The sequence below is a fragment of the Phaenicophaeus curvirostris genome, chromosome 6 (genome assembly GCF_032191515.1).
Source record: "Phaenicophaeus curvirostris isolate KB17595 chromosome 6, BPBGC_Pcur_1.0, whole genome shotgun sequence".
Lineage (NCBI taxonomy): Eukaryota > Metazoa > Chordata > Aves > Cuculiformes > Cuculidae > Phaenicophaeus > Phaenicophaeus curvirostris.
This window is the reverse complement of record NC_091397.1, coordinates 15,078,100-15,090,161: the sequence shown is the minus strand read 5'-3', so window position 1 is coordinate 15,090,161 and position 12,062 is coordinate 15,078,100. Positions and strand designations below refer to the sequence as shown.

Genomic DNA, 12,062 nt, shown 5'->3' with positions numbered 1-12,062 from the left:
CTTTAAAGAAGTAGCCCCTCAGGTAAATGAAGACATCATTTTAACTGACAAAGGTAGCAAGTCCCCAGCTATTACTGGCTCCAGCAATATGCTCTTTACCTATAAATGAGAATATTGCTAGATCTAGGAATACATCTCTAATGGGACATTCATGCACCTGTTGCAAAAAATTCCATATAAACCAGCATTTTAAAAAAAGTTCCTTATACACTGAACCCCTCACCCCCAAATATTTACTAGCTCTTACTGCCAAAAATAATATTCTGTTGTATATAGGCTAAAAACCAAACACAGTCTCTAGTCTCAAGAACTGACAATCTAAACACATCCTAGGGAAACCCACAGAGGAAATAACAGAGGGATAATAAAGTTGTTTTACTTGCGTTGTAAATTCACATCTTACAGGCTAAAGTGTGGAATGAATCTCTAGAAGGGTCATGTGTTTTGCACTGAGGTTACTGCCCACTAGTTTATCCCTTTTTATGCCTTTGGTGTATTAAGAGGAAAAATTGATTACTAATTATTGGTGGCTGTAATGGTAAAATAATGGAAAAGAAGTGGAGAACCCTTCTGCCCTCATCTTACTCTGCTCTCTCAGTCTTCATTTCTTTCCTTATTTTCTAAGACAAAGATTACTCCAACAAACAAGTGGATTAAAACTGGATAACCAAAGCTACTATCACACATGGCTGTCATTCCTCTCTTTGACACGTCACTGCAGTTTTTAGCTCAATGTGTGAATGGAAGCCCATTCCAGATCTTAGCTGCTCTAAGATGTGCAGCTGAAAACAGTATTTTGGGAGTCAATTTGCCAGGGAAGAGAGTCCTGGCATCCTTTGGAATGGCACAAGCAGCTTCCTCTTCTGTCTGGCCATCTTTAAACCAGTCACGTCTGTCTGAGCTCTGAAACCATCAGCTATTCAGACAGAGAGTGATACTTCTAAGGAATTATTATTTTTTTCACAGTAGACAGTATGCAGTGGGCATATATATTTTCAAAACCTCCCTTCATTTTTTTTTCCTTCAAAGCTCCTGGGCTTGATGTTTTTCTTCATCTCACTCAGACAGTACTCTGTCCAGTCCCTACAACTGCCTGGGAAGTGGGTACTACACACAGAATAGAAATCAAAGCCATGTTCTTTGCTCTGCTTTTGTGTAATTCCAATTCAAGCTTCCAGTCTAATTTTTTTTATATGTGATTAAAGTGTAAATTACAAAAGATAACACTAGTCCCAAGGACAGAAAAATATTAAAACAAGTTTGCAAAGTTAAGAGAGAAATACCTATCAGCCTAGGATATGAATGAACTGCATGTTGTTTAGAGATACAAATAAGTGCAACAATATTAATCAGCAGATGTAAAGGAGAGTATGATGCTGATACAAAATAGAAAAGATGCATGAGAGGACATGAAACAATAATCACGTGCATCAAATCATCAGCTGGTTTCTGCACAGATGGAAAAAGCTCAAAAGAAATGCTAAGGATATATTGAAGAGGGTTTCAAGCTGGATATGAATTAAAGGCAAATTAATCCAATTTGTGTTCCTCTTTCTCTCACATGTACATGCACACACAACAACGTACTTTCATGAAGTACATGCTGGATTTCTGACCCTCACTCTTCCTCTGCCGCCTTAGGGCTGAACTTTAGTGTGGAAGGAAGGCCAGGGTGCGGGGCACAACAACAGCATAAAAAATAGCTGAGATTTTTTATTGTGTTTGCATTCCTGACAGACTTCTCACAACTCCTGTGAACTAGACAGGACTCAGGAGAGAAAGATGTAGAAATAGTCAGGCACAGCAAATAGAATTAGGAAATACTTTGAAAAGAGTCTTGCAAGCCAGGACATGCAATAGCCAAATTCACTTTAAGTCTCAACAACACAAGTTCAAAGGGTTGAATTACTCAAGAATATCCCGTATTTAGCCAACACTGTTAATCTGGCACATCTCTTCCTTGTCTGGCCAAGGTTTCATCCCTTCCCTTCTCAACATCCCCAGCACAGATAACTGTAATGTTACAGACACTCACAAACAAAGCAAACGTGAGCGAAACATCAGCACAGCTTTGAAAGGCAGCAATTTATCTACAGTCATGATGCGTTTAAAATTTGTTTTGCTGTTCTTCCTGCTGTTTGCCAGCAATAAATGACAATTGTACTTTCCAACCATGTTCAGCTGGGCTCTACGCCATTTTTTGCTGGTTTTGATGGCAGAGTTCTCAAAGACATATATTAAAACTATCTGGCCCATGCAATAACTCAGTAGGGTTGCACTCTTGTTTCCAAGGAGGCCCTATAAGAAGAGGAGAAGTAGTTTGGGTTTTTTTTTCAGAAAGGCAGCAGTCTTCTGCATTAGTAATATCAAACTTTCCCACAGAATTTCAGTGGTATTAACATGCTATTTTGATAAAAAAAACAGCAGGCTTTGCAGATGTTTTTTTGGGAGTTTCAACAGAGAAAAATGTGCAAGCCTTACACCCACTCCTCGATGTTGTAAGCTCCCTTACAGTTTGTCCTGTGACCATTCTTTAAATACACTAAAGTTACAGAGTTAATGTCATAATGGTAATGCGTCCACAAACAAATTACTGCAGTAATGTAGTTAGCTTAATTAACTTTTGAGTCTATTCACTACACAGAACTAAAGGTCATTTTCTGTTAAAATATCTCCCTCCCACTTCCTTATTGCCCTTTACAACTTACAGAAGTTAATATTAGAAACCGTGTCTATGCTATGTCAGGAAGAAGACAAGATGGTGAAGCCAGTGTTCTTTGCTAACATAACACAGACATGGCCCAAAGAGAACATCTGTCTTCTTTCACAAACACATGAAATTATGGCTAATTGTTAACACCTTGAAGAGGAGATTCATAGAAGGGTAAACTTAAACATATGCCATCTTCACACATAAAACATCCTGTACTTCATACTTTTCCAAAACATACGCCCTTTTTCCTCCAACAGTTTATCAAAGACCTTATTTTGATAAGGACTTCAACCTGCTTTCCATTCTTGTGGATGCATATTTTAGTGCTTGCAATTATTTGCCTGTCCAAATAATTCCATAGAAACGTCAAACTATGTAATTTGGGAATGCAGTCAGGAGATGAGACAGCGAGACTTCCAAGACTGCAAATGCAATTATTTCCCCACTCACAACTCTTTTCCAATATCATTCCTTTAGTTTGTTTGGGCACCAAAGGCTGCCCATCCACCTTGGAGCTCCTTGAGAGCTCTTCCCCTTGAGATTCCACACTGAAGTCACAGTGAATAATTTGACACCATTGTTGCCATGGCAACAGCCTGATGTCATGCATATACAGAATTATGATTGACATTCCTGCAGTATCCAACAAGAGGAGGAATGAGGGGAAGAGAAAAACCAGACACAGCTCCAGTACTAATGGGGGAAACAGAGTATCACTGACAACGTAAATATTGCTTTATTCATAAATCTGCCTTCTCCCATTTTTCACCATGTCAACATTCCTGTGAAGGGCTCCCACCAGAGCCCAAAATGCACACTCAGCGCAGAGGGGGCTTCCTCACACATGCCCAGACTTGGCTAGAGCACAGCGGGTGCCCTTCTCCTGCTGGCACTCTCCTTGTGGAGATGACTCCACGTTATGGCCAGAAAGATTTTTGCCGCAGAAGTTAGTCTTAGGAATGCACCTTTTAAATGTCACTAGCATGTCTAAAATAATGTAAGACATTAGACAGTGTTTTTTCCCCCTCTAGAATAGTCTTCAGGTGTTCAGCTGGGCTGTAAATCTTTTCTTTTTTTCTTTTTTCTCTTAACAATGTTTATAAGAGCTCACAGATAGACACACGTAAACCATTAGGAATACGATAAAATAACATCTGTTAAATATTTTTTAAAATCAACATCTGTAGCAGCTCTCATAAGGGTCTACAGGCAATACCAAGACAAGGATGGAAACAGCCTTTTATTCTAAATTGCATATGTACACGGAAAGCCGTTTTATACAGTTTTGTAAATTCTGCGTAAAAGAGCTATTGTCATCCAATGTCACTGTGTTTACACTAGTAACAACTTTTAAACACGGAGTACATTATTAACGACAAAAAAACATTAACAAATAGGCAGAAAAGACACAGATATGTGTGCTGATATTTCACATATATTCTAGAAACAAGTTGGCGCAAAAATAAAATGTGCCGGTAAAAAAAAAATAGGCATTTTTAAAAATCACGCAATACATGATTTTTTTTTTCTTGCTTTCTCTCTTTCCTTTTTGTACATGATATGCAGAGATTCATTCTCAAGCCTTTTCACATCAGGATTTGCAGGCACTTCAGCAACCCAGCTATATTTTTTACAATACATGAAGTTCAGACCAACAAACATAAAAACAGCTGCTGCAAAAGAAATTCTCATATCCCATATGCACATTCAAATATTACTCACTGCTAGAGCAATTGTTTTTGCTTTAGTCATTTTTGGATACTGACATGTTTTCAGGATGATATGTAACAGTTTGTCTCCACTTATCTCTCATTCATATACTTAAAGGTTTATTTTTAATGTAGCATCATGATGCAACAATACAGGATACAGAAGCAAAAGGCAATTGTCCACAAAGCTTCACTAATTATAAAAAGAAGGAATTATTTTCTTTTCAGTTTTTTGATCCAAAGAAAAATTTTGATTTCGTCTGCTCTTGCTTAAGCTGTCTCCAATTTTGCCCAAAGACAACTGTGTATCAGATGACCATGGGATGATACCCTCCCTAGTTCTCTTCCTAGACACAGTTGTCACATGACAAAATTCATTTAGAAACAAAGCAAAGCAGAACTCAGTTGTATTTTTGTTCATAAATTCCCATCTTTAATAAAATAGTAAAATATATTTATCAAGGTCTTGGCTGTGACTGTATAAATAGCCTCTCTCCAGTTATTTCATTTGTAATGGACTGTGCATTAAGATTATAAGGCAGTTGTAACAGGATTCTCAGGATAACTGAAAGATTAATATTGTTTTCCTCATGAGTCAGGATAAAGGCTTTTTTAATAAGCTCAGAGTGGGGACAGAGGGAGAAAAAGAGTGCATATGTGCATAACAGAAGAAGGATAGTTTTTCAGCATATAGACATGTAAATATTGTTCAACAAAGACTGGTAATGACTCCACCATAAAACACCTTTGAACTGTGACTGTTATCCAGAGTAGAACTAAACCTTGGCCACTCAAGAGTGATATGTAACCCTCCTCCTGACCCAAGAGAAATGAAAAAGGACATGTCAATGCTTCCTTCAACCTCAAATTCATTAATTTTATGCCACAAATCCGCATGTTGTTATAATAGGTCACTGCAAAGTAAAACACATTACAACAGATCCTAGTAATAAGCCATTGACAACTACTGGACTGGGCTACAGGACTCAGTATGCAGGGGCGGCATTGCTCACTTCCACTATGATTGTCAAATGATGGAACATCCTTCCATGAATTCACCACTTGAGACAGAACGGCAAAGACATAAGGCCCACCAATGCTTTGCCTGTATTTTAAAGGCACTGAAACAGACAACGGATATATTCCTTAGTACCATCAGTTTAAAAAGTTTTCAAAATATTAGTCTTTATATGAAAATATTCCTTATTGCGCGATAAGTTGATCTTCATTTTCTTCACTTCAAGAATAAAATGGTCTTCCCTTTTCTGGTGTTTGCAATCTGTTCAGCCTGGCTACCTGAGATGGTGAGGGCGGTACATCTTGCCTGAAAGGACCTTTAGGAGGGGTATAATTAGGGTCCTGTATTTTCTTATATGAGTCATAATTGCTATGCCCTTCAGAAGAAGTTTTTTTTTTCAGTTGTTGTTCTTTCCGCCTCTGCTCTTGACGGAGCAGTTCTTGTGTTTCTAGCATTACCCTGGCATTGAAGCCATGTCCTCCCATATAGCCATTCCTCGATCCCTGGTAGCTGGAGTATCTGGGGTTATCCTTCGCAGTCTGGAATCCTTCGCCAGGGGAATAATTCTGTTCCCAGGAGTCTTGAGATACAGAACTGGCGTTTTTTCTGCTTTGCCTGGAAAGAAAAATGAAAGAGGCTTGTAAGACAAATGTTCTGGTTGCCCTTCTGCTGTTATTGACAACAGTCCCTGGAAAGAAGGGTGCTCCTGCAATGCCATCGGGTTTCTCCCAGCTATAGCATTCTCCAGAAGTCATGTTCTCTTCTGCCCCAAGGTGCTATCCTGCCTCTTTTGTTGGAAGAACATTTCCTAAAGAGTTGAATTGCATTTCTAGGCCTCTCCAGAAGGAATATGCTATGAAAACCCATCCAGTGCCACAAGAACCATTATATCTTAAGAAAAAGGTGCTACAATTCAGTTGCAGACTAGGAAAGACCATAGGCATTGGTGTGCTTCCAAAAAAGCCAGGTAACAGCCAGCACTTGTAAAGTCACTCCTGAGAGATTTTAATCTAGACTCACACTTTATTAGAAATGCAACAGGCAGACCTCTAAAACACTTGTTCTAACACTGCACAAGTCAGAAGATAAAGCTCATTATTGATAGGCAGTAGCACAGATGAAAGTTTCTTTTCCCCATTTCCAGAAAGAAGGAAATTCATGCTATCAGGACTATTTCCCATAGCTTTCATTAAAGAAAAAGTAGAGGTAACCTTTCTTGTTCCATCTTTTTGGCTCCATGGGATAAATAAATCAAATACACACATATAGGAATTCTCATCTCTTTTCACAATAAATCATCAGATTGTTTTGAAGGCAGGTTAAGGTTTTGAAAAAGGTTTAATTTACTATCAAGCTATTAGATGCTTTTATGAATTTAAAATAAGATTGGTGGTAAAATAATTTTGTGCTGCAGCAAAAGAGATACATACTTTGAGATTAAAATTAGCGTATGAGAAGCAAGCAGTAAAACAAAATAAATTGTGACATTAATCAATAAGAAAATAATTTAGACGTTTATATATGGCTTGTTTTTTCATGTCAACACACATGACTCAGTGTGGCCTCATCCAAGGAATACAAAGGAAACTGGGAGAATTTTTCTGCCGTTAGTAAAAATAAGTCACCTAATGTTTTTGCAATCTTCCCTCCAGGCATATAACTTGAAAATTACCATAACCAACTTATTTCATAATAGATTTTAAGACCTCTTAATGAAAATTTTAATTCAGGATGAATGTAAATTATTACAGCATAAATTATAACAATGTAAATTTTTATGCAAATTTTTATGGCTGTTCTTGGTATTCACATATCCAGCTTTGCCAAAGAAATAATGTTTCTGAGCCATGTTTTATCACTCCTTGGAACAAGAGCAAATTGAACAAACCTCTGTAGGCTACGAAACTGTCAGGTTTCTGATCTAGAGTAAGATAAAATTTAAGTACTAGAAAATTAGCTTGGAGTCAAACATTGCTTTTACAGTTTCACGTGGGACAAGGATGACTAGTTGAACTGATTTAATTTACTGACTGTTTTCTGGTACTTTTTCAAAATTAGTTGGCCCACTTTCACTATTTTTCTGGGAAGATCCTTTAAAATTGACTCAAGAGTTTATTTGCCTTCAGTACTGATGATTTAAATGTACAAAAGGAAAAAAAAGGAGGCCTCTAGAGACTATACAAGATGAAAAGCAACAAAGCTCAGGAACAAAGCCAGTGCACAAACTTTAATCATTACAAAGCCACAGTTGCAACACAAGGCTTGGGGCCTAAGTTTCAGAGTAAAAGTAAGATTTCTTAAAAAGATCAGTCACAGACTTATGAACAGTTTGTAAAGCTGGAGAACTGGATGTCCCAGCTTGCTATAGGAGTATTGTGGTATTTACAGCACTCAATTTTAGCCCAAGGTTCTGAAATTCTGTCTGCTCTGTCAGTTCAAATACCCACAGTACTCAAACAAAGTCATTAAATTATCATTAATTACTCAGTAACATGCATTGCTACCTCACTGGTCATTTCTCATGTTGAAAACCACATTGAGTGAAGTTCTCAGCCACTTCTTTCAAAACAAGCATTTCTATGATCCAAAACACTATTTTCCAAATTTCTTGTGGATTAGTTTTCTCCTTACAGGTATTAATTTATGCCATTGGAATTGCATTACAACTGATACGCAATTTTTAAATGCTACCAGTGACTGAGCTGAACAGGGGAATCATAGTTTTCAAATTAAAAAAAACCCAACAGTCTAAGAAAACACAGTAACTATACGTTGTCCTTTCCCATCTTCCAAATTTAACAGAAAAAAAAAAAGTGCAAGGATCATTTGCATAATGCTTAACTATGATAGATATCTAATTTATAATACAAGTTGGGCAAAATTCTAATAATTCTTGAAGCTAAACATCAAGTTAGGGAAATCTTGCCCAAATGGTTAATTTAAAAAAATGAACATTTTTTAAAACACAGATCTATTTAGACAAAACGTGTATTAATTTTCAGTATTCCATTGCTAATGACCCAATAACTTAGAATAAATGTATATACTGGAAAATTGGAAGCCCCTGAGTTTTTAGATAGAGTTTCTCAGTTCCGTATTCTTTCGTTTGAGGTCTTGAGACTTTTTCTCTCAAGTATTTTCTCTTATCAGCAATACAAAGATAGAATTTCTATACAGTAAAGTATTAGGCTACAGAAAAAAAGTATTCTGACACGTCAAAAGAGGACAACCCATGTCATGCTCAGGAGACTTTTGTAATTGCAGAAAATTAAACTGGATGGTGTCCCACAAAGAACAGCTTTATTTTAATGTCTCAATACTGTTGTTTGCTGAGTGTCATCAAATCCCACTGAAATCAGCTCTGAAGTAATTCTCCTAAAATAAACAGCTTCCACATGCTCTCACTTAAGAAATTTTACGCCTCTTCCACACTAAATACATTCCACCTTATATCAATGCTAAAAAAAGTTGTTGCACTAAGTTCAACATTTTCCTTCCATGAATGAAATTAACTTCAGGCTTATATGCACTGAATAGCTTCAATAGTTACCATACCTGGGTAGCGAGCTGTACTGCCGCTGAGCTTGTTGGAAACTCTCTCTTTCTTCTTGCCGTTGCCGCTGCATTTGAACCTCTACTGATACTGAGTGTCTGCCACTCTGTGAGTACGTCTTGGTGCTCGGCTACAAAATAAATGTTAAAATGTCTTAAACAAAAGGGTTATTATTTAAATTGCCATTGTACACATACAGTTGTATTTGTTTCAACATGCAGTTCAGGCTTCCATAGTAATTAATTTAAATCCTGGCTCATAACAGTGGCCTGTCCTACAGATTCTGTTTCTGAGATGTATCAGGAAAATATTGGTCCCAAATGGGTTTTGTAGTAACACTACAATTTAAATTAAGTCAATGGAACAAATCTTCAGCCATGGTAATGCTAAGTTTTACACCCCACTGAGGATCTGAGGAAGGAGGGAGCACAGCAGCTCTTTCAAGCATCACCAGTACAACCAAGCGATGATCTCCCTTAGTGGAGTCATCCTATTTAGCTGTTGGTCCAGACACGCACTGCATCCTTTTTTGAGGGACAGGGAAATATTTTCTGGTTTGATATCATTAGGTACATAAATTACAGAAAGTCTCTGCTGGGTAATGGGGAATCCTGTATCTCTGGGAAGGACTGTAGATAACATCTTAATGAGGTGACAATTTGAAACTTTGAGTCCAGTCCTCTGAGCATGTGGCAATGGACGGCTTTTCCAGAAATACAGAGCATTACTGGTCAAGATCTGGCAGAATGTTTGAATTCAAACTTTGGACTACAAAAAATTTACTTTTGTCATTTTTCATTTTACACAACTACTTTCTTCAGATTTTGTGATTTCAAGTTGCAAAATAGGTTGCCACAGAAGTTAAAGAATGCTTTGGGCTTTGTTGTTGTTTTAATAATAATGTTTCAGCTAACAAAGAAACAGAACATTATTTTATCTTCTAAAATTACCAGTTCTATTCAAAACATGTAAGTCTAATCACTGCAAAGTTAGGGAACATAAACACTTGCCTGAGCCTAGGACTAAAACAGCATGTCTCAGACCCGTGTTTTTTGTTAAAGCACTTTCTGCCTTTTTATCTGTGCCTTCCCTCAATAGAGAACATGTCTTTTGTTTTTCACTATTATAATTTCTGCAGCAGAAAGATATCATAATGTCTGACAAATATCTGAAAGATAAAAGGCTTTTCAAAGCTTCGTACGCTGAAGACAAGTTTTGGAAATGAGAAGGTTGTCATTTGTGACACAAACTTCTCCTTTGTCTCACTTTGTAGTCAAGTACCTGCAGGTAGCCTGAAACACAACAGATTTGAAACAGGTTTACAACTCCTAGAAGCATAATTTTTAATAACAATACACTTCAGACAGAGCATCAGTCTTGGCTCAAAATTTAACAGATACAATTTGGTGAACAACTGCATTTCCTATTACAAGACGACTATTGTGCAAAAAAAAATTGGAATAGATTATGAATAATAGAGAACTTGTTTGAGAAGCCTTAGTGCAACACTGATGCCTACTTCACAACAGATTTACTCTGTAAAAAACTCAGTAAAACTATATTTGTAATGAAAAGTGCTTTAGGAACAGTATGATGAAGCAACAAGTTGAGAAAACAGAATCACATGTCAGCCTTGTGGGAAATTTTCTGAGATGAATAAGCTGTACATATGTATGTCCAAACCAACAACCCCCATGGAGATTTCCTCCTATATTAAATAAGAGCAACACATACAGAGCAGCATTTCAGTTATTGCATATGTCAACATTTCTAACTTTCTTGACTTTATTGAGAGTCTTCTGACATTTGGCATTTTATTGAAGGGCTCAGGTTATGGAAGCAAGTGATTACCTAGAAATCACAAGATTTATTTGTGAATTCTCTCCAGACTCCTTATAAGCAGTTTACAGAGAATCTGGGGAAAACTCAGAAGTTCCCATCTCAACTTCTCCATAAGGAGTAAAAACGTTTAAACTAAGATTTTAGAACCAATCTCCTCATTTGATGGGTTTCACTTTAACAGTGTTGGAAAGCTTGCATATAGCTGGAAAGCTACAGTTGTGTCATATGTGAGAAAGTAGTTGCCACAGATCAGACACAAAATCAGAATCACTTCTCTTTATTTGAAAACAGTTTCACTTTTTTCTGTTTACTGTAAATATAACTTATTATAGCATTTTACAGCACAGGGAATAGTTAAATTATCAAACAGGTGGAGCTAGATTTAGCTGCTGCTTAGTTAAGGTTTATGCAAGATGCTAAAGTGCATCATCTAGAAAGCATGACTGCAAGTACATGCAGAAAGCTGAAGTTATCACAAAAGCCTTTACTAAAGAGACAATGGCTTTGTAAGCCCTACTGGACAATGAGCGGATTAATAGCAAAACAGAACTTCAGAGATTTCTTTTTTTCCAATGCACATAGGAATCAATGGCTGAATAGAGACAGGGACTATCACCCCTCTCTGCTCACCGTAGCGCATGCCCGGAATGATTAGATCTGAGGAGTCAGGTTTGGATTCTTAGTAGCTCACAAAGAATTTCATCTAATGGATGACATTTATAATTCGATGGGTCTAAAGGCAAATGTCTAAAATCCATTATCTGATTTTCTGAAGGTATGATTACCTGTATGTCCTGCTAAATTAAAAGGATTTTCAATACTTAACTAAGCTAAAAATGATACTTATTTAGAGTCCTGTCTGCACATTGTTCACATCGTTCACATCTACACTAAGCTACTCACATAACCAAATCTGCTATCTGATTTCAAGCAAGCAAAAATATGGCAATAAGACGTAAAAATACTCTGTATGTAATCACATATTCCATAACATATACACACAGAGAGGTACATTCAACCATATTATTAATGAAAAGGCCTTTCTTTCAATTCTTTTCTTTAAAAACCTCAGTGACAATAGTGAACATCCTTGATATATAGTTATGGTGATATAAAGACTTCAAATATTCCCTTTTGGATCCTTAACTTGTTCGGAAAAATGCAAATTTTCACTTACATTTTCAATATGCTTTTAATTTAAGTATCAACCCCCCAAAATATTTATAT

At 36.8% G+C, this 12,062-nt stretch overlaps 1 protein-coding gene across 12 annotated transcripts in view; it reads right to left on the bottom strand.

Annotated features, from left to right (window-relative positions):
* Positions 1-3,940: 3,940 nt before the first annotated feature.
* Positions 3,941-12,062, bottom strand: part of PARD3 (par-3 family cell polarity regulator) — a 450,646-nt gene continuing 442,524 nt past the window's right edge. For all 12 annotated transcript variants that reach the window (XM_069859367.1, XM_069859353.1, XM_069859359.1 and 9 more), the window contains 2 exons: positions 8,996-9,123; positions 3,941-6,055 (listed from right to left, as the gene is read on the bottom strand). In XM_069859367.1, coding sequence (XP_069715468.1) covers positions 5,662-6,055; positions 8,996-9,123 — 522 coding nt within the window. In that variant the 3' untranslated portion in view covers positions 3,941-5,661. The remainder of the gene's footprint in view (positions 6,056-8,995; positions 9,124-12,062) is intronic.